Below are 23211 nucleotides of genomic sequence, written 5' to 3'. Positions count from 1 at the left end.
CTTGTTACCCAGTCTGAGCATGCCTGACAGAGTGTGCAGTAGTTTACGTAGCAATCAGCAGAAGGGATACACCAGTACAAACCTTCTCAGGAAGGCAGTCTAGGTCACTGACTCTGCTGTCCCCAAAAGCCACCGCATTGCGGGCTGAAGGGTCTGCACTAATTGGTGTTCCAAACTTAACCTGGCTGATCGTGCCAGTTGAGGTGGCAGGGATTTTGCTGGATCACCAGGAGGCCAGTGAGAGGACACACAGGAAGGCATGGATACCTGTTTCTCCTGATGTGAAAAGCCTGTACAGTCAATGGCAGCAGTTCAGGTAGTGACTGTCACTGGGCCAGAGTGATGTCACTGTTTGTGTGTGGACTGTCACTGGGCAAGAGTGATGTCACTCGTTACCTAGCAGACTGTCACTGGGCCAGTCTGATGTCACTGTGTGTGGACTGTCCCTGGGCCAGAGTGATGTCACTGTGTGTGGACTGTCACTGGGCCAGTGTGATGTCACTGTGTGTGGACTGTCACTGGGTCAGTGTGATGTCACTGTGTGTGGACTGTCCCTGGGCCAGTGTGATGTCACTATTTGTGTGTGGACTGACACTGGGCCAGTCTGATGTCACTGTTTGTGTGTGGACTGTCCCTGGGCCAGTGTGATGTCACTATTTGTGTGTGGACTGTCACTGGGCCAGTGTGATGTCACTGTGTGCGGACTGTCACTGGGTGAGTGTGATGTCACTGTTTGTGTGTGGACTGTCACTGGGCCAGTGTGATGTCACTGTGTGTGGACTGTCCCTGGGCCAGTGTGATGCCGCTGTGTGTGTGGACTGTCACTGGGCCAGTGTGATGTCACTGTGTGTGGACTGTCACTGGGCCAGTGTGATGCCGCTGTGTGTGGACTGTCACTGGGTGAGTGTGATGTCACTGTTTGTGTGTGGACTGTCCCTGGGCCAGTGTGATGTCACTGTTTGTGTGTGGACTGTCCCTGGGCCAGTGTGATGCCGCTGTGTGTGGCTGGGCCAGTCTGATGTCACTATTTGTGTGTGGACTGTCCCTGGGCCAGTCTGATGTCACTGTTTGTGTGTGGACTGTGCCTGGGCCAGTGTGATGTCACTCCTTACCCAGCGGACTGTCCCTGGGCCAGTGTGATGTCATTGTGTGTGGACTGTCCCTGGGCCAGTGTGATGTCACTGTGTGTGGACTGTCACTGGGCAAGAGTGATGTCACTGTTTGTGTGTGGACTGTCCCTGGGCAAGAGTGATGTCACTATTTGTGTGTGGACTGTCACTGGGCCAGTCTGATGTCACTGTTTGTGTGTGGAATGTCCCTGGGCCAGAGTGATGTCACTGTGTGTGATCTGTCACTGGGCCAGTGTGATGTCACTGTGTATGGACTGTCCGGGGGGGGCCAGTGTGATGTCACATGTTGCCAAGCGGACTGTCACTGGGTCAGTGTGACGTCACTGTTTGTGTGTGGAATGTCCCTGGGCCAGAGTGATGTCACTGTGTGTGATCTGTCACTGGGCCAGTGTGATGTCATTGTGTATGGACTGTCCGCGGGCCAGTGTGATGTCTCATGTTGCCAAGCGGACTGTCACTGGGTCAGTGTGATGTCACTGTTTGTGTGTGGAATGTCCCTGGGCCAGTGTGATGTCACTCGGTGCCATGTGAACTGTCCCTGGGCCAGAGTGATGTCACTCTTTGCCATGTGGACTGTCCCCTGGGCCAGTTTGATGTCACAAGTTGCCGAGCGGACTGTCACTGGGCCAGTGTGATGTTACTCTTTGACACGTGAACTGTCACCTTCCTATTCGTTACTGGTTCTGTCTGTTTCCTGAATTGGACCTACTCTGCAGACAGCAGGATTGTAATAGTTGTTAAAGTTTTGTATCGAATGTATAAATCACTGTCTAAAGCTCACTTGGTATGGAACCTGCATTGTAAAAGTACTGAGTCACAGCTCATTACTAATGCAATACTGGTCTTTCGAGAATTAAATCCAGCTTTCAATGTTAATAGCATCCATCTGAGAAATTTCTGTGAGATTAAGCTGCACCTTCGTGTGCACGTTATGGCATTAAAGATTTCCTCTTTCCTCTGCCCCCGCAGTTGTTTGAGAGAACCAGCAGGCAGTACGACAAGCTCCGAAAGAGAGAGGCATTCCTGGAGCAGTTTCGGAAAGAGGACATGTTCAAGGAGAACTTTGCCGAGCTGGACGACTCCCGGGAGATTGTCCAGCAGCTGATTGATGAATACCATGCAGCTACCCGCCCCGACTACATCTCCTGGGGTACGCAGGAGCACTGATCACTGCCTGCAGATTTTGCCCACCCTGTGTGCTGAGGAGCCATCCCTGTGCCTGTATTTACGTTTCTGTAACTCTTTGTGTGTGTGAGACACTATACGGAGGTGAGGAAGTGTGTTAAGTGCCAAGGGCAAGCTGACATAGGCCTGAACACCGCAGTCCCATTCTGTTCCGAGACATGTTCTGAGGAAGGTGCTGGGTGAAAATTGGCGATGAGGCATTGGCCATAAAGGTTTCGTTGTTTCAATATTTTATTGAGTTGGGTGACTCACCGTGATGCCGTTTTGCACTTCTGATGAGGAATGAGAGCTTGCATGCATAGTGAGTCAGTGGGTGTGTGTGTGTGTGTGCCTGTCTGTCTGTGTGCGTGTGTGTGTCTGTGTACGTGAGGGTGTGTGTGTCTGTGTATGTGGGTGTGTCTGTGTCTGCATGTGTGTGTCTGTGTGCGTGTGTGTGTGTGTGTGTGTGCATGTGTGTATGTGTCTGTGTGTGTATGTGTGCATGTGTCTGAGGGTGGGTGTGTCTGTGTCTCTGTGTGTCTGTGTCTGTGTGTCTGTCTGTGTGTGTGTCTGTGTGTGTGTGCGCGTGAGTGTGTGTGTGAGGACATGTGTGGGTGTGGGTGTATGTGTGTGTGGGTGTATGTGTGTGTATGTGTGGGTGTGTGTGTATGTGTGTGTGTGTGAGTGTGTGTGAAGGTATCTGTGTGTGTGTGGGTGTGTCTGCGTGTGTGTGTGTGTGTGAGGAGGTGTGTGTGTCTGTGTATGTGGGTGTGTGTGTGTGTGTGCGTGTGCTTGTGAGGGTGTGTGTGTGTCTGTGTGAGGGGGTGTGTGTGTCTGTGTGAGGAGGTGTGTGTGTCTGTGTGAGTGTCTGTGCGTGTGTGTGTGAGGGTGTGTGTGTGTCTGTGTGTGTATGTGTGTGTGGGTGGGTGTGTGTGTGTGTGAGGGTGTGTGTGTGTGTGCGTGCGTGTGCCCTCTGTTCTGGCAGCACCCGACAGCCCTGGAAACCCTTCCACAAGTGACTCACGGTAAAAAGAATCATTTTGGCAAAAAGTTTCTGCGGCTTGAACTGCTTTGTGGAATTCCTACTTCTGATCTATTGAATAGACAGTTTCAGTTGTGAATGGATCACTGATTTAAATTTAATATTCGTCATTCTTGGCCGAGCAGCGGCATCCGCTGTCCGCTTGCAGCCGTCTGAACGCCCGATCTGGAGCAGAGTTTCAGGGTGTCCGAACTCTGCTCACGTTGGCTCATGATTACAGCTGCTTCGGTTTCCGCCTTGTCCCGGGAGAACGAAAGCAGTCCTAAAAGATTGAAAGTTTTGTTTGAGTGTGTGGTTGCGTGCAGGAGGGGGCTGGGGAGGTGACCTGGCGTTGATGGAGCATACCTGTATGACTCTGGTTAATAAAGGACTTCCTCCACACAGCCGTGTGTGTGTGTGCATCTTAGGCTGATTTGGGCTTCATGCTCTGGCAGGTCAGAGTTGGTTTCACGCAGTCGCGATGACTTGGCTGCATCTCAGTCCAGCAGTAATGAGTGTGCCTTTACCGATCTTTAACATCAAAAGACAGCTAGGTGCGCCTTGTTTAGTGGCCAATTAGTGTTTGAATTACTCTTCACCTTCCCCCTGTCCTGCAAGCCCATCATATCCGGTCTCATAACTGAAGTTCTCTACCTCTGGAAATCCTGTGTCGTCCCCCCCACTCAGAGGCAAATCTCCTGTGTACCTGCCACCTCAGAGACAATTTCCTGTGCCCCCTCCCCACAGAGGACAATCTCCTGTTTGCCCCCCACCCCCACAGAGGCCAATCTCCCGTGTGCCCCCGCGGAGGCCAGTTTCCCCCTTGCCCCCGCGGAGGCCAGTCTCCCCCTTGCCCCCGTGGAGGCCTCCTCCACTCTCCCCTGTGGTGGCAGATTTCCCCCTCTGTGCCCCTGCACCTTTCTGTGTGGTGATGAGCAGGGCTGCTGACTGTACCGGCTACAGTGTGCTTTCAGAAGTGATGCAGTCACCAGTCTGCTCTTTCAGCACCACCAGCACCAGGCTGGGAGTCGGGGACACGCTGGCAATCTTTCATGATCACCGTCTGTCCCTTTTTGCACTCAGCATCCTGGAGCACGTTCACCCAAAGCACCAAAGCAGTTCAGGAAAGGCTCACTATAACACCATAAGAAATAGGAGCAGAATTAGGCCATTCAGCCCATCGAGTCTGCTCCGCTGATTTACTAGCCCTCCCAATCCCATTCTCCTGCCTTCTCCCTGTAACCTCTGACACCCTGACTAATCAAGATCCTAGCAACTTCTGCTATAAATACACCCAATGACTCAGCCTACACAGCTGTCTGTGGTAATGAATTCCACAGATTCACCACCCTCTGGCTAAAGAAATCCTCCTCATCTCTGTACTAATTGGATGTCCTTCTTTTCTGAGGCTGTGCCCTCTGCACCGAGACTCCTCCACTATAAAAAACATCCTCTCCACATCCACTCTATCTGTGTTCTCTGGTCCTAGACTCCCCCACTATGGGAAACATCCTTTCCACATCCACTCTATCTGTGTCCTCTGGTCCTAGACTCCCCCACTATAGGAAACATCCTCTCCACATCCACTCTATCTGTGTCCTCTGGTCCTAGACTCCCCCACTGTAGGAAACATCCTCTCCACATCCACTCTATCTGTGTCCTCTGGTCCTAGACTCCCCCACTGTACGAAACATCCTCTCCACATCCACTCTATCTGTGCCCTCTGGTCCTTGATTCCCCCACTATAGGGAACATCCTCTCCACATCCACTCTATCTGTGTCCTCTGGTCCTAGACTCCCCCACTATAGGAAACATCCTCTCCACATCCACTCTATCTGTGTCCTCTGGTCCGAGACTCCTCCACTACAGGAAATGTCCCCTCCACATCCCACTCTTTCGAGGCCCTTCCATGAGACCCCCCTCCACCTCATTCTTCTGAATCCCATTGAGTACAGGCCCAGAGCCATCAAAAGGCCCTAGCAGGGTGTTGGTGGTTAAGTGGAGAGATTACACAGTGTACAGTGTTGTTCAACGGGCTATTTTTTACCATTGCTCCACAGCGGATGTTTGCCCAAGGGTGTTGGTGGTTCAGTGGCGAGGCTGCACTGAACTCCAGGAGCAGTGTTCAGCCGGCTATTTTTTACCATCGGTCCACAGCGGGATGATTGTACGAGGGTGTTGGTGGTTAAGGAACTCCATGGAGAGGAGACTGACACAGAACAGGCACTGTTATTCAACTCGCTGAATCCCCAAATATGGCAGATGGCTTTCCTTTCACGGTACCATGACACGTTGGCCACCTCACGCCGGATTCCTGGTGGATGCTAATCTAGGCCCTTGGTCGCTGCAGGCAGCTTGTCACTCTGGTTTAAGAGTTATAGCACAGGGACGGGCCCAACAAGCCTGCGCCGGCCAATTACACCCACCCACACGCAGGTCTTTGGGATGAGGGAGGGAGTCAGAGGAAACCCACGCGGTCGCGGGGAAAACATACATGTTTGTTGCAGACAACGGCGGGAATTGAACTGGGGCTGGCGGCGCCATAAAAGCTTTGTGCTAACTGCTACACTTGTGTGCTGTTATCTCCGGGGCATCTGAACGGAATCGACTCTATTTCTTACACCCTTCATATACACGAGGAGTAAAAAATCTTTATGTTACGTCTCCGTCTGATTGTGCAGTGTGCAGTTTATAGTAATTTGAAATATATAGTATGTACAACAGGACAGTCAATATATCTCATGGCCTTGTGGTCATAGGCTCAAGATTCGGGGGTGTAGATTTAGGACGGAGATGAGGAGGAACTGCTTTTCCCAGAGAGTGGTGAATCTGAATTTTCTGCCCAATGAAGCAGTGGAGGCTACCTCAGTAAATATATTTAAGGTAAGGTTGGGTAGAATTTTGCATAGTTGGGGAATTAAGGCTTATGGGGAAAAGGCAGGTAGGTGTCTGCATCATAGAAACATAGAAAATAGGTTTCGAGCCTGCGTCGCCATTCAGTGTGATCATGGCTGATCATCCAACTCAGAACCCTGTACCTGCCTTCCCTCCATACCCCCTGATCTCTTTAGCCACAAGGGCCATATCTAACTCCCTCTTAAATATAGCCAATGAACTGGCCTCAACTGTTTCCTCTGACAGAGAATTCCACAGATTCACCACTCTCTGTGTGAAGACGTTTTTCCCAATCTCGGTCCTAAAAGGCTTCCCCTTTATCCTCAAACTGTGACCCCTTGTTCTGGACTTCCCCAACATCGGGAACAATCTTCCTGCATCTAGCCTGTCCAATCCCTTTAGGATTTTATACGTTTCAATAAAATCCCCCCTCAATCTTCTAAATTCCGACGAGTATAAGCCTAGCCGATCCAGTCTTTCATCATATGAAAGTCCTGCCATCCCAGGAATCAATCTGGTGAACCTTCTTTGTACTCCCTTTATGGCAAGGATGTCTTTCCTCAGATTAAGGGACCAAAACTGCACACAATACTCCAGCTGTGGTCTCACCAAGGCCTTGTACAACTGCAGTAGTACCTCCCTGCTCCTGTACTCGAATCCTCTTGCTATAAATGCCAGCATACCATTCGCCTTTTTCACCGCCTGCTGTACCTGCATGCCCACTTTCAATGACTGGTGTATAATGACACCCAGGTCTCGTTGCACCTCCCTTTTTCGACGGGCCGGGTGGCCGACTCCTGCTCCTGTTTCTTGTGATCTTACGTTCTCCCTGTGTCCAGGTGGGGTTTCCTCCCACAGTCCAGAGACATTCCGGCTGATAGGTTAATTGGTCATTTGTAAATTGCCCTGTGTGATTAGGCCAGGGCTCAATCGGGGGAAGGCTCGAAGGGCACGTTCTGCGCTGTATACTTTGCCCAGCAGCTGCTGCGATCTAAAATTCCCCGATAAAGAGGATGGAAAAATACCCCATTTGGTTGCTGCTCACCCTGCGCCTCCCACCAGAGCCTGTTCTCTGTGACCTGCTGGAACTCCTGCAGCGGGGCACTGGGCCCAGCCTCCAAGTGCGTCTGAGTGGGTCTCGAAGACCACTTACAGTGTGAGGCAAAGCCAATGCAGTTAACAATATATTCAGTTCTTTTAATCAGAAAATCCTTTACATGATGCACCCTTGTTCAGCTGTACAGTGTAGTGCATTACATGTACATTGGATGAGACAGGAAATGTTGAGAGTTAATTTTTTCTTTTAAAAAAAAAAGCTTTTGTTTTATGGAGCAAATTTACAGTCAAAGGGGGAGGGTTTTGTAAATGAAAAGCTGCCAGCAGCTTTAGACATCGAGGCCCGAGGATGCTCACGGCAGCTTCGGACTCGCGTAAATTAGTGCAATCTGTTACCCTGGGCTGCCACACCACTTCCTGCATGTCGTCGAGACGGTGCCAAGTGAAGTAATTAATTAGTTCCAGACCGACTGGGCCTGGAGCTCTACACGTGGGAGTGACTGACTCAATTGCCGGGTTAAAGCAAGTCACGTTGGGAAGAGTGGAATTCCCGGTTTTCCTTTCCTCCCTCAGATCTCTCCCGGGCACCGGGTTGTGACGTTCCAGCCCTCAGTCCCCTTCACTTTCAGCACATCACCTCGCCCAGTTCCAGCTCAAATCACTCTGCGAAGACTTGGAGCTGGTGATTCGTAGTGTTTTACCGATTCAGTTCTGCCGGGGCACCAGATGCTGTGGGGCGTCTCTCCATAACATCTTGCCCTGTGCACTGATTGTGGTTCAGAGCGATGTGCTTATCCCACTGCCCAGTTTTTGAGGAAATGTTCTTTTTCCTATTTCTGTCTTCGTGGTAGTTTAATAGCATTCCTGCTCTGTGACTTAGCATTTTAAAAATATATTTTTTAAAGAAAAGACATTTAAAAATAATTGTGCTCTTTGCCGGATCTTCAGTTTGAATTTCCTGAATCTTGGGGCACGACCCATAGAGACCGCAGAGATCTTGAGGACACCTGGTACCGACAGATTTCCCTAAAAGGGACCACTCTTCTCCTGCAGCTCGTGCGGAAGCGGTTGGGAAGAAGAGAAGGCACAGAAAGGTGAGTTTTGGATGTGCTGGTGTGGTACAAGAATGGACGGGGACCACCTCGCCAAAAGAAAAGCAGCTTCCTCTCCCGTTGTACTTCCTGCGTCACATGCCTCCTGAGGTAAAAGTCTGCTCTGTGCTGAGGTCCTTGTACTGGACCAGTTGGGGAGTGTTGGGCAAGGCCACTGTGGCTCTGGGTTTTGTGGGATGGCTGCCAGCTCGGGTCCATGTTCTACAGTGGTGGGTGCTGTATATCTTCATCAGCTGAGAAATCTCCTGGGCCTAAAGATCAAAAATAAACTGATATCATCATACTGCGCCTGGTGCTCCCGATGTGGCCTTCTATATATTGGCGAGACTCGCCGCAGACTGGGAGATCGTTTTGCTGAACACCTACGCTCTGTCCGCCAGATCTCCCAGTGGCCACACATTTTAATTCCACATCCCATGCCCATTCTGACATGTCTATCCACGGCCTCCTCTACTGTCAAGATGAAGCCACACTCAGGTTGGAGGAACAACACCTTATATTCCATCTGGGTAGCCTCCAACCTGATGGCATGAACATTGACTTCTCAAACTTCCGTTAATGCCCCACCTCCCCCTCGTACCCCATCTGTTATTTATTTATATACACACATTCTTTCTCTCTCTCTCCTTTTTCTCCCTCTGTCCCTCTGACTATACCCCTTGCCCATCCTCTGGGTTTCCCCTCCTTGTCTTTCTTCCCGGACCTCCTGTCCCATGATCCTCTCGTATCCCCTTTTGCCTATCACCTGTCCAGCTCTTGGCTCCATCCCTCCCCCTCCCACTTACAAATCTCTTACTAGCTCTTCCTTCAGTTAGTCCTGACGAAGGGTCTCGGCCCAAAACATCGACTGCACCTCTTCCTAGAGATGCTGCCTGGCCTGCTGCGTTCACCAGCAACTTTGATCTGTGTTGCTTGATATCATTCTGAAATTTTTTTCCCCCCCACATCAGTAACCTGAATTAATTCCTCCTATATTACGTACAGACAGCAGAGGAGATGTTAAACATGGCACGATGGACATAAAGTTGGGCAGAATCAGTTCTAAACGCAAGCAGGCTTTTCCTTTCCACTGAGGTTGGGTGAGTCTGCAACTAAAGGTCGCGGGTTAAGGGTGAAAGGTGAAATGTTTAAGGGGGACATGGGGGGGGAGCTTCTTCACTCGAAAGGGGTGGCGAGAGTGTGGAACGAGCTGCCACTTGCAAGTGGTGCATGCGAACTTGATTTCAATGTACCTGGATTGGGAGGGTTATGGAGGACTCTGGTCCGGGTGCAGGTCAATGGGACTAGGCAGATTAATGGTACGGCACAGACTAGATGGGCCAAAGGGCCTGTTTCTGTGCTTTGGATGAAGGAACCAAATGTGTTATTTCCAGGCTTGCTGGTGAAAATGTTGGTATTCTTTATTTGACAAGTGATGGGACAATGTCTCCCATCCACTACATAATGTACTGGTTGGGCACAGGAGTACATTCAGCCAGAGACTCATTCCACCGAGATGCAGCACAGAGCGTCATAGGAAGTCATTCCTGCCTGTGGCCATCAAACTTTACAACTCCTCCCGTGGAGGGTCAGACACACTGAGCCAATAGGCTGGCCCTGGACTTATTTCCTGGCATAATTTACATATTACTATTTAATTACTTATGGTTTTATTACTATTTAATTATTTATGGTGCAACTGTAATGAAAACCAATTTCCCCTGAGATCAATAAAGTATGACTATGACTATGGCTATGACTATGACTATTACTTGCTGTGGAGCAGTTTGGTGGGATGAAGAGTTTTTTTAAAAACTTAAAGGTGTTCTTTCTGTAATATGCAAGGTTCTGAGAGTACTTGGTGGAGCGGATGGTAATTGGGAGGGAGTCAGGACAGACTGCAGAGCTCGACTAGGGAGACGTTACGGGTGGAACTGGGGAATAAGAAAGGTATGACTGCTTTAATGGGATTATATTATAGATCACCTAACGGTCTGCAGCATTTTGAGGAGCAAATTTGTAGAGAGGTCGCAGACTGTTGCAAGGAACAAGTTTGTTATAGCAAACACAAGAAATTCTGCAGATGCTGGAAATACAAAGCAACACGCACAAAACGCCGGAGGAACTCAGCAGGCCAGGCAGTGTCCATAGAGATTCATAAATGGTCTACGTTTTGGGCCGAGACCCTCCACCAGGAAGGATGGAATAAAAAGGTAGGGCGAAGGAAAGGAGGACAGCTAGAAGGCGATAGGAAAAGCCATGTGGGTGGGAAAGGTCAAGGGCTGGGTAAGAGAGGAGCAACACACACAAAACGCCGGAGGAACTCAGTAGGCCAGGCAGCATCTATGGAAAAGAGTACGGTCGACATTTCGGGCCGAGACGAGATGCCTCAGCAGGACTGGAGAGAAAGAGATGACGGGTTGGCATTAGAAGGTGGGGGGAAGGAGGGAGAAACACAAGGTGATAGGTGAAACCTGGAGGCGGGAGGGGTGGTAAAGAGTTGGGAGGTTGACTGGTGAAAGAGATCCAGGGCTGGAGAAGGGGGAATCTGATCGGAAAGGACCAGGAGGCATGGGAGAAAGAGAAGGAGATAGAAGGTAATTGTAACTTTCCACATATTGACTGAGACTCCCATTCTGTAAAAGGGCTGGATGGGAAAGAGTTTGTCAAATGTGTGCAGGAAAGTTGCCTTAATCAGTAGATTGAGGCCCCAACTCGGAAGATTGTGACACTGGATGACAGAAATTTGTGCAGAGGAACACCTCGCATCGAGTGATCACAATGCCATCAGTTTCAAGGTAATTATGAAAAGGATAGGTCTGGCCCTCGGGTGGAGATGCTACATTGGAGGCATCAGAAAGGATCTGGCAAGTGTGGATCGGGACAGGCCGTTTTCCGGCAAAGCTGTTCTTGGTAAGTGGGAGGCCTTCAAAAGTGAAATTTTGCAAGAGGTGCAAGGATAACAGGTTTTCAGAACCTTGGTTTTCGAGAGATATTGAGGCCCTGGTTTAAAAGAAGGCGGTGCAGAGTAGGTACGGGCAGGCAGGAACAGCTGACATGCTTATGGAAATGCAAGAGGAAATCAGGAAGGCTAAAAGTAGAGATGACATTGCTCTGGCATAAGCTGACATGCTTATGGAAATGCAAGAGGAAATCAGGAAGGCTAAAAGTAGAGATGACATTGCTCTGGCAGACAAGGTGAAGGAGAATTACCAAGGGTTTCTACAGATGTAAAAGGATAGCAATGGACAAAATCGGTCCTCTGGAAGATCAGAATAGAATCTGTGCATGGAGCTGAAAGAGACGGGAAGATCTTAAACGGATTTTTGCATCTGTTGTTACTGGGGAAATGGACAGAGTCTATCGAAGTCAGGCAAAGCAACGGTGAGATCGTGGACCCTGTACAGATTACGTTTACTGTTGAGGCAAATGAGGGTGGATAAATCCCCAGGGCCTGACAAGGTATTCCTTCAGACCCTGCGGGAGGCAAGTGCAAAAATTGCAGGGATATTTACACCACCCCACAGCGACAGGTTAGGTACCACAGGATCGGAGGATAGCTAATGTGGATAGCTGCTGTTTAAGAAAGGCTTGAAGGATGAACCAGGAAATTACAGACCATTGAGCCTGACATCAGTAGTGGGAAAGTTACTGGAAGGTATTCTAACGGACTGGATATACAAGTATTTGGATAGACGTGGACAGATTAAGGATGGTCAACATGGCTTCGTGCATGGTAGGTCATGTCCAACAATCTTATAGAGTTTTTTTGAGGAAGTTACAGGAAGTGGATGAAGGCAAAGCAGTGGATGCTGTCTACAAGGACTTCAACAAGGCATTTGATGAGATCCTGCTTGGGAGTTTGGTCAAGAAGATTCAGTTGCTTGGCATTCAGGATGAGGTAGTAAATTGGATTAGGCATTGTCTTTGTGGGAGAAGCCAGAGAGTGGTATTAGAGGGTTGCCTCTCTGACTAGTGGTGTGCTGCAGGGATCAGTGCTGGGTCCATTGTTTGTTATCTATATCAATCATCTGTATTATAATGTGGTTAACTGGATCAGCAAATTTGCGGATGACACCAAGATTGGGGGTGTAGTAGGACCAGAGGACACAGATAGAGTGGATGTGGAGAGGATGTTTCCTATAGTGGAGGAGTCTAGGACCAGAGGACACAGATAGAGTGGATGTGGAGAGGATGTTTCCTGTAGTGGGGGAGTCTAGGACCAGAGGACACAGATAGAGTGGATGTGGAGAGGATGTTTCCTATACTGGGGGAGTCTAGGACCAGAGGACACAGATAGAGTGGATGTGGAGAGGATGTTTCCTAGAGTGGGGGGTCTAGGACCAGAGGACACAGATAGAGTGGATGTGGAGAGGATGTTTCCTGTAGTGGGGGAGTCTAGGACCAGAGGACACTGATAGAGTGGATGTGGAGAGGATGTTTCCTATAGTGGGGAAGTCTGGGACCACAGAACACAGATAGAGTGGATGTGGAGAGGATGTTTCCTATACTGGGGGAGTCTAGGACCAGAGGACACAGATAGAGTGGATGTGGAGAGGATGTTTCCTGTAGTGGGGGAGTCTAGGACCAGAGGACACAGATAGAGTGGATGTGGAGAGGATGTTTCCTATACTGGGGGAGTCTAGGACCAGAGGACACAGATAGAGTGGATGTGGAGAGGATGTTTCCTAGAGTGGGGGGTCTAGGACCAGAGGACACAGATAGAGTGGATGTGGAGAGGATGTTTCCTGTAGTGGGGGAGTCTAGGACCAGAGGACACTGATAGAGTGGATGTGGAGAGGATGTTTCCTATTGTGGGGGAGTCTAGGACCAGAGGACACAGATAGTGTGGATGTGGAGATGATGTTTCCTATAGTGGGGGAGTCTAGGACCAGAGGACACAGATAGAGTGGATGTGGAGAGGATGATTCCGATAGTGGGGGATTCTAGGACCAGAGAACACAGATAGAGTGGATGTGGAGAGGATGTTTCCTATCGTGGGGGAGTCTAGGACCAGAGGACACAGATAGAGTGGATGTGGAGATGATGTTCCTATAGTGGGGGAGTCTAGGACCAGAGGACACAGATAGAGTGGATGTGGAGAGGATGTTTCCTGTAGTGGGGGAGTCTAGGACCAGAGGACACTGATAGAGTGGATGTGGAGAGGATGTTTCCTATAGTGGGGAAGTCTGGGACCACAGAACACAGATAGAGTGGATGTGGAGAGGATGTTTCCTAGAGTGGGGAGTCTAGGACCAGAGGACACAGATAGAGTGGATGTGGAGAGGATGTTTCCTATTGTGGGGGAGTCTAGGACCAGAGGACACAGATAGTGTGGATGTGGAGAGGATGTTTCCTATCGTGGGGGAGTCTAGGACCAGAGGACACAGATAGAGTGGATGTGGAGATGATGTTCCTATAGTGGGGGAGTCTAGGACCAGAGGACACAGATAGAGTGGATGTGGAGAGGATGTTTCCTATAGTGGGGGAGTCTAGGACCAGAGGACACAGATAGAGTGGACGTGGAGAGGATGTTTCATGTAGTGGGGGAGTCTAGGACCAGAGGACACAGAGTGGATGTGGAGATGATGTTTCCTATAGTGGAGGAGTCTGGGACTACAGGGCACAGCCTCAGAATAGAGGGGTGTCCATTTAGAACAGAGATGAGGAGGAATTTCTTTAGTCAGAGAGTGGTGAGTCTGTGGAATTTGTTGCCACAGGTGGCTGTGGAGGCTGGGTCATTGAGTGTACTTAAGGTGGAGGCTGACAGATTCTTGATTAGTCAGGGAGTGAAGGGTTATGAGGAGAAGGCTGCAGAATGGGGTTGAGAGGGAAATGGATCAGCCATGTTGAAATGGTAGAACAGACTCGATGGGCCGAATGGCCCCATGTCTTATGGTCTTGTATATGAGGAACTATGTCTTCTGAGGTGATTCCTTGGAATTTCCTGATTGACAGAGCTGAGGATTGTGAGGTATGACATTAGAACGATGGGTTTCAGGGGAGTCAAAGGTTGCCCAGAACTGCAGGCAAGAGGAGCCATGGCAGCTGAGGAGATCTGAGGAGATGAGCTGGCTTCCTGCACCTGTATCTATCAAATCAGAGATTGGTGATCTGTCAGATATTGTGGACCACAATACCTTGCAGGACTGGAGCAGCAAAGTCCTTTTGTTCAGAGTAATTCTGAGTGTTTTCTTGTCGGTTGTCTCGAACGAAGTAATCTGCTGGTAATCGAAACTCTCCATGGATTCGATATCTCCTGGCTTGTAGAGAGAAACAGCCTTCGCTTCGATTGCCAAACACCGCATCTCAGCCGTGCTCCCCGAAGTTGTCTGTAACGGTAAATCGCCAATTTTTAAAATCAGGTCCTGTATGGTGCTGGTAAACAGAAATAGCCATCACATTGGGAGCAGGATGGGTCCGATTAACCTCATGGGGGAACCGGTACTCCTGGGAGCAAGACGGGACTGATATCCTCATGAGGGAACCGGTCCCATGGGGAGCAGGACAGGACTGATATCCCGACCGGGGAAATGGCTACTCTTGGCCGTTTCTGTCCCCCATTTTACATTGTAACATCCTTGCCCATTGTCACTTAAGTCACTTGGCGGATCGGGTTCCCAAAGATTAGACGATAAGTCAATAAAATGTTGGAGTAGAATTAGGCCATTCAGCCCATGAGGTCTGCTGCCCCATTCCATCATGGCTGATTTATTATCCCTCTCAACTCCATTCTCCTGCCTTCTCCCCGTAACCTTTGATACCGGGAGTAATCAAGAACCTATCAACCTCTGCCCTAAATATACTCAATGACCTGCCCTTCACAGTCATCTCTGGCAATGAATTCCACAGATTCACCACTCTCTGGCTAATGAAATTCCTCCTCATCTCTGTTCTAAAGGAATGCCCCTCTGTTCAACGTCTGTGTCCTCTGGTCCTAGACTCTCCCACCACAGGAAACATCCTCTCCACATCCACTCTATTTGTGTCCTCTGGTTCTAGACTCTCCCGACTATGGGAAACATCCTCTCCACATCTACTCTATCAGTGTCCTCTGGTCCTAGACTCCCCCACTATAGGAAACATCCTCTCCACATCCACTCTATCTGTGTCCTCTGGTCCTAGACTCCCCCACTGTACGAAACATCCTCTCCACATCCACTCTATCTGTGCCCTCTGGTCCTTGATTCCCCTACTATAGGAAACATCCTCTCCACATCCACTCTATCTGTGTCCTCTGGTCCTAGACTCCCCCACTATAGGAAACATCATTTCCACATCCACTCTATCTGTGTCCTCTGGTCCGAGACTCCCCCACTATAGGAACATCATCTCCACATCCACTCTATCTGTGTTCTCTGGTCCTAGACTCCTCTACTATAAGAAACATCCTTTCCACATCCACTGTACCTGTGTCCTCCGGTCCTAGACTCCCCCACTATAGGAAACATCCTCTCCACATCCACTCTATCTGTGCCCTCTGGTCCTAGACTCCCCCACTATAGGAAACATCCTCTCCACATCCACTCTATCTGTGCCCTCTGGTCCTAGACTCCTCCACTATAGGAAACATCCTCTCCACATCCACTCTATCTGTGTCCTCTGGTCCTGGACTCCCCCACTATAGGAAACATCCTCTCCACATCCACTCTATCTGTGTCCTCTGGGCCGAGACTCCCCCACTATAGAAACATCCTCTCCACATCCACTCTATCTGTGTCCTCTGGTCCTAGACTCCCCCACTATAGGAAACATCCTCTCCACATCCACTCTATCTGTGTCCTCTGGTCCTGGACTCCCCCACTATAGGAAACATCCTCTCCACATCCACTCTATCTGTGTCCTCTGGGCCGAGACTCCCCCACTATAGGAAACATCCTCTCCACATCCACTCTATCTAAGGTTTTTAATATTCGATAGGTTTTAATGAGATCTCCCTCATTCTTTTAAACTCCAGTGAGTACAGGCCCAGAGCCATCGAAACCTGCTGATATGTTATCAAGCAACACACATCAAAGTTGCTGGTGAACGCAGCAGGCCAGGCAGCATCTCTAGGAAGAGGTACAGTCGACGTTTCGGGCTGAGACCCTTCGTCAGGACTGACATATGTTATCACTTTTTTTCTGCATTATTCCCCTGAACCTCCTGTGGACTCTCTCCAGTGTCAGCACATCTTTTCTGAGATACGAGGTCCAAAACTGCTCACAACACTCCAAGTGAGGCCTCACCAGTGCTTTACAAGACCTCAGGATTACATCCTCGCTTCTATGCTCCAGTTCTCTTGAAACGAATCCCAACATTGCATGTGCCTTCCTCTGCATGCTCACTCTGCATGCTAATCTCTAGGGAATCCTGCACAAGGACTCCCAAGTCCCTTTGCACCCCTGAGATTTGAATTTTCTCCCCGTTTAGAAAAAGTCTCTGCTTCTATTCTTTCTACCAAAGTGCATGACCGTACACTTCCCTGCACTGTATTTCAGCTGCCACTTCACTGCCCATTCTCCCAATCTGTCTACGTCCTTCTGCAGACCCCGCTTCCTCAACACTAGCTGCCTCTCCATCAGTCTTCCTACCATGGACAAACTTGGCCACAAGGCCATCAATTTCATTATCCAAATCACTGACATACGATGTAAAAAGAAGCAGTCCCAACACCGACTGCTATGGAACACCACTAGTCACCGGGAGCTAATTGCAATAGGTCCCCTTGATTTCAATCTCCTATCCGTGCTAGTATCTTTCCTGCAATGCCACATGTTCTTACCTTGTTAAGCAGCCTCATGTGTGGCACCTTCTCAAAGGTCTTCTGAAAATCCAGGTAAGCAACATCTAGTGATTCTCCTTTATCTATCCTGCCTGCTATTTCTTCAAAGAATTCTGACAGATTTATCAGACAAGACTTCCCCTTAAGGAATCCATGCTGGCTTTGGCCACTTTTATCATGTGCCTCCAAGTACCTCGAAATCACATTCTTAATAATGGACTCCAACATCCTCCTAACCTCTGAGGTCAGACTAACTGGCCTATAATCTCCTTTCTTCTGCCTCCCTCCCTCCTTAAAGAGTGGAGTGACATTTGCAATTTTCCAGTCCTCCATAACCATTCCAGAATCTAGTGATTCTTGAAAGATCATTACCAATGCCTCCACAATCTCTTCAGCCACCTCTTTCAGAACCTTTGGGTGTACACCATCTGGTCCAGGTGACCTATTGACCTTCAAACTTCTCAGCTTCCCAAGCACCTTCTCCTTGGTAATAACAATGACACTCACTTCTAGTCCCTGACACTCTTGAATTTCTGACATACTGCTTGTATCTTCGACAGTGAAGACTGACGCAAAATACTTATTAAGTTCTTCTGTCATTTCTTTGTTCCCCATTACTACCTCTCCAGAGGTCCGATATCCACTCTTGGCCCTCTTTTGCTCTTTATATATCTGAGAAAAACTTTTAGTATCCTCTTTTATATTATTAGCAAACTTAGCTTCATATTTCATCTTTTCTCCCCTTATGGCTTTTTCAGTTGCTTTGTGTTGTTTTTTTTTTCAAAGCTTTTGAATCCTTTTAACTTTCCACTAACTTTTGCTATATCATATGCCGGCTATGTTATACGCCACCTTTTGTGTTCTTACGCTGTCTTTGACCTCCCTTAACTCCCTTGTCAGACACCATTGTCTTATTCTTCCTTTAGAATACTTCTTCCTCTTTGGGATATAACTATCCTACACCTTCCGAATTGCTCCAGAAACTACAGACAATGCTGCTCTGCCATCATCCCTGCTAGTGTCCCCTTCCAATCAACTTTGGCCAGCTCCTCTCTCATGTGTCTGTAATTCCCTTTGCTCCACTGTAATACTGATACATCTGACTTTAGCTTCTCCCCCTCCATTTACAGGGTGAATCCAATCATATTATGATCACTGTCTCCGAAGGGTTCCTTTACCTTAAGCTCCCTAATCAAATCTGGTTCATTACATGGCACCCAATCCAAAATATCTGACCCCCCCCTGGTGGGATCAACTAGGAGTTGCTCTAAAAAGACATCTTGTAGGCATTCTACAAATTTCCTCTCTGGGGATCCAGCACTAACCTGATTTTCCCAGTCTATCTGGATATTGAAATTCCTTATGACTTTTGTAACATTGCCCTTTTGGCATGTGTTTTCTATCTGGTAGCCTACATACTGGCTACTGCCTGTATATAATTCCCATCAGGGTCTTTACCCTTCTAGTTCAACAGCTTCACCCACAAAGTTTCAACATCTTCCTACTCTGTCACCTCTTTCCAAACATTTGATTTCATGTTTTACCAACAGAGCACCATCTCCCCTCTGCTTACCTGCCTGTCCTTTTGATACAATGTGTATCCTTGGACATTAACTTCCCAGCTATAATCTTCACTCAGTGATGCCCACAACGTCACACTCACCAATCTCTAGCTGTGCGACAAGATCATTGACCTTACACTGCGTGCATTCAAGTATAACACCTTCAGTCCTGTATTCATCGCCCCCTTCGATTCTGTCCCCGTGTTACACTGCAACTCACCCCACTGGCTGCAATTTTGCCCCATCATCTGCCCGTCCTTCCCGAGAGACTCACTGTGCATGGCGTCTGTCCACAGCCAACCAGCAACCCCATCCTCAGCTCCACCACTCCCTTTCCCATGCCCCTACCCTACCAAATTAATTTAATCCCTCCCCAACTGATGGAGCATACCTGCCCTCAAGGATATTGGTCCCCCCTTGGGTTCAGGTATAACCTGCCCCTTTTGTACCTTACCCTGAAGCAATCCAATGATCCACAAATCTGAACCCCAGTGCCTCAGCCAAGCACTCATCTGCCAAATTATCCCATTCCTACCCTCACTGGCACGTGAGATTACTACTCTGGAGGTCCTGGCTTTCAGCTTTCTACCCAACACCCTAAATTCTCTCTCCAGGACCTCCTCCCTTTTCCTCCCTGTGTCGTATTAATGCCAATAGGTACCAAGACCCCCTTGAGAAAGCAGTGGACCCGAACCGAGACCTCCCTGACCCTGGTACCTGGGAGGCAACATGCCATCCGGGTGTTTCTATCGTGTCCACGGACTCTCGCGTCTTGCTCCTCTGATTATGGAATCCCCTCTCCCACAGTGAAGTCCTCTTCTCCTCCCCTTCCCTCCTGAGCCACGACGACAGACTCGCTGCTAGAGATCCGGTCGTTGCAGATCCACCCCCCCCCCCCCCACCCCAGTACGTCGTCCCCCTCTCAACGATGTCCAAAGTGCTATATTTATTATTGAAGGGAATGGCCACACGGGCATCTGTACTGGAACGTGCTACCCCCCCCCCCCCCCCGATTCTTGCCCGAACCGGCACTTGGCACTGGGAGGAATGTAGAGTTTACTACCTTGGAGATCCTGCTCAACCCTCACAGCATTAGGTCCACTGCTGCCCTTTTCCCAGAGGGAATGTGATGCCCACGGAGAGGTCCTGGTCGGAAGCACATCGCACTGCGACAGCCGGAAGCTGCCGGTGCCGGGCTCTGAGATTAGACCGGGCTGGCGGGGGGGACGGCTCCTGAAACTCGGCACCAGTGGGGAAGCGGGTGTCAGACTGGACTTACCGTGAACAGCTGCACCTCGAACAGGCTGGCTCCGTACACCCCCCATTGCTTCAGGATGCTGAGATACGCCGTCATGGCGTCCACCTGGCCCATGCCCTGGAGCCGCTTCCACTGCTCCACGATGCAGGACATGGTGGCGGCGCTCTCCTCTTTCAGCTGAACCCTCAGTGACTGTTCCTCCTCCAGTCTCTGCTTGTGACCGGTGGCCCCCCAGAGGCTCCTCGCCAGCGTCTCCGGCAGCAAGTGCCCCCGGCCCTTCTTGCCCGCGGCTGGCGGCGGCGGTTTCCCTGGCTGCGTGAGCCTGGAGCAGAGGGCGCAGACAGGGAACAGCTCCTGAAGCTTAGGCAGCGGCGCATGGGTGCTGAAATCCCGACAGGTGAACTGTAACCTCAGGGCAGCCAGGGTGAGCAACGTCTCGTCCGGCGCCGGCAGGCACCCTTTCATCACCATCTCATGGGCCTGCGTCAGAAAGAAAAGCCGGTCACCAACACCGTGCAGGACGGAGGTAGTTCACTACCTGAGAGTGTGGACCTCACACCGGTCCCCATCGGGGAGCAGTTTCAAGTTCCTGGGTGTCAGTATCTCTGTGGGTCTAATCTGGGCCCAACATATCGAAGGTACCACAGTGGCTATATTTCATTGGGAGTTTGAGGAGATTTGGTATGACGGCAAAGACACTCGCTGATTTCTACTGATGTACTGTGGAGAGCATTCTAACTGGCTGCATCTCCGTCTGGTGTGGGGGTGGTACTGCACGGATCAAAATAAGGTGCCGACAGTTGTAAAGTTAGTCAGCTTTACAACTGCTGACTAAGTTGTAGTCAATGGGCACTATTGACTACAATAGTCACGGGCACCAGCCTCAGCACCCAGGACATCGTCAAGGAGCAGTGCCTCCAAAAGGCAGCGTCCATCATTAAGCATCCCCACCACCCAGGACGTGCCCTCTTCTCTCTGTTACCATCAGGGAGGAGGTACAGGAGCCTGAAGACACACACTCAACGATTCAGGAACAGCTTCTTCCCCTCTGCCATCAGGGAGGAGGTACAGGAGCCTGAAGACACACACTCAACGATTCAGGAACAGCTTCTTCCCCTCTGCCATCAGGGAGGAGGTACAGGAGCCTGAAGACACACGCTCAATGATTCAGGAACAGCTTCTTCCCCTCTGCCATCAGGGAGGAGGTACAGGAGCCTGAAGACACACACTCAGCAATTCAGGAACAGCTCCTTCCCCTCTGCCATCAGGGAGGAGGTACAGGAGCCTGAAGACACACACTCAACGATTCAGGAACAGCTTCTTCCCCTCTGCCATCAGGGAGGAGGTACAGGAGCCTGAAGACACACACTCAGTGATTCAGGAACAGCTCCTTCCCCTCTGCCATCCGATTTCTGAACGGACATTGAACCCGTGAACACTACCTCATTACTTTTTTATTCTCTCTTTTTACACTGCTGATTTAATGTAACTATTTAACATAAATACACTTACTGAAACTCACATTTTTCTCTATCATTATGTATTGCATTGTACTTCACGACATCTGCCGGTGATACCAAACCTGATTCTGATCCATGGGCGATAGTGACCTGGGGCTTCCCTTCTCAGGAAGAGAGGAACTGTTCCTTTATAGAGGCAAGAGATTCTGCAGACGCTGGAAATCCAGAGCAAAACAAACAAACAAACACACACACACACAGAGTCAGGCTGCATCTATGGAGAGACAACGTTTTGGGCCGAGACCTTTCCTCAGGACTGAGAAGAACCTGACTTGCTGAGTTCCTCCAGCATTTTGTGTGTGTGTGTGTGTCTGTGTGTGTGTATGTGTCTGTGTGTGTGTGTGTCTGTGTGTGAGTGAGTGTGTGTCTGTGTGTTTGTGTGAGTGTGTGTGTGTGAGTGTGTGTCTGTGTGTCTGTGCGTGAGTGTGAGTGTGTGTCTGTGCGTGAGTGTGTGTGTGTGTGGGTGTGTCGGTGTGAGTGTGTGTGTGTCTGTGTGTCTGTCTGTGTGTGAGTGTGTGTGTGTGTGTGTGTGTGTGTGTGTGTGTGTGTCTCAGTATGGGAACGGCTAAAGGATCTGGAGAAAGGAGGCTGGTTGGAGAGTTACCGGGGGACATTGACAGGGAACTGTGCTCTGAGCACGCGTACTCCAGGCTGACGGTGAGCACCAGCGTGGGACTCATGAGTAATTACCAATAAAGCACCCAGGAGACACGGGGAACCACAAACTAGTCGTGGGGTTTGGAGGCCTGCGTCCCTCAATGACCCGGAGAGCCACATTGGCCGGAGTCAGGGCTTTGTGCTTTGGCTCTCGGGGGGGGTGGGGGGGGGGGGGTCACCCATGCCGGACAGGATCAAGGCCAGACGGAGAGTGGTTCATCGGTCCTCCAGGGGTCGGGGGGGGGGTTGAGCTCAGGACCAACAACCCCGACTGAGACAGGACCCTCCCCGACAGTGTGGGTGAGGAGTGGGAGGGAACCTTTTCAACAGTGTGGGTGGGGTTGGTGAGATGGGACACTTGCCGACAGTGTAGGTGGGGAGTGGGAGGGTTTTCACTGATGGTGTGGATGAGGAGGGCGAGGGAACCTCTCCAGTATGCAGGAGGGAGTGACTTGGGACCCTCCCTGGTGGTGTGAGAGGGGGGGGGAATGACAAAATCAGGGACGTTGAGGTGAACTGGTGGTGGGAGACAACGGGCTGGAGGGCTGCCAGTGAACATTCTGGGCTGGGGGGCGATGAGACCGATCCACGGGGCTCAGGGTTGAGCAGGACTGGGAGGTGGGATAGAGGGGTCAGGCTGCGCGGGGGTGGCCTGAGGGGGAAAGTCTTTTCTGCAAGGGTGAGGGAGTCTGAAACTCGAGGGCACAGGCCTACAGTGAGAGTCATGGACTTGCAGGAGGTTTGAGGGACAGAGTTTTCCACACAGAGGGTGGGAGGCCTCTGGAACCAGCTGTCGTTGGATTGGGAATCGATGTTTTATGGCCGTGGGACAAACTGTTCATGAGCAGGGTCGGTGGGGCCTTTCACCACGTTACTGTTTCTGAATACAGAAGGCCATAAGGAGCAGAATCAGGCCATTTGGCCCATCGAGTCTGTTCCACCATTTCATCATGGCTGATCCATTTTCCCTCTCAGCTCCAAAACCCTACCTCCCTCCATCCCTTCCTGCCCTGACTAATCAAGAATCTATCAACCTCCCACTTAAATGCACCCAATGGCATGGCCTCCACAGACGCCTGTGGCAACGAATTC

At 50.1% G+C, this 23211-nt stretch overlaps 2 protein-coding genes across 3 annotated transcripts in view; one reads left to right on the top strand and one right to left on the bottom strand.

Moving 5' to 3' along the window:
• The window catches only part of tubg1 (tubulin, gamma 1), a 72587-nt gene extending 68861 nt beyond the window's left edge, over window positions 1-3726 (top strand). The window contains exon 11 of the mRNA XM_072249111.1: window positions 2100-3726. Coding sequence (XP_072105212.1) covers window positions 2100-2297 — 198 coding nt within the window. The 3' untranslated portion in view covers window positions 2298-3726. The remainder of the gene's footprint in view (window positions 1-2099) is intronic.
• A 2266-nt stretch (window positions 3727-5992) lies between these two features.
• Window positions 5993-23211, bottom strand: part of plekhh3 (pleckstrin homology, MyTH4 and FERM domain containing H3) — a 54866-nt gene continuing 37647 nt past the window's right edge. For both annotated transcript variants that reach the window (XM_072248740.1, XM_072248741.1), the window contains exons 11-13: window positions 19964-20422; window positions 14499-14690; window positions 5993-8630 (exon numbers count right to left, since the gene is read on the bottom strand). In XM_072248740.1, the coding sequence (XP_072104841.1) occupies window positions 8454-8630; window positions 14499-14690; window positions 19964-20422 (828 nt within the window). In that variant the 3' untranslated portion in view covers window positions 5993-8453. The remainder of the gene's footprint in view (window positions 8631-14498; window positions 14691-19963; window positions 20423-23211) is intronic.

The sequence above is a fragment of the Mobula birostris genome, chromosome X, assembly GCF_030028105.1.
Source record: "Mobula birostris isolate sMobBir1 chromosome X, sMobBir1.hap1, whole genome shotgun sequence".
In the NCBI taxonomy this organism is placed as follows: domain Eukaryota; kingdom Metazoa; phylum Chordata; class Chondrichthyes; order Myliobatiformes; family Myliobatidae; genus Mobula; species Mobula birostris.
This window is presented reverse-complemented; position numbering and strand designations above follow the sequence as displayed.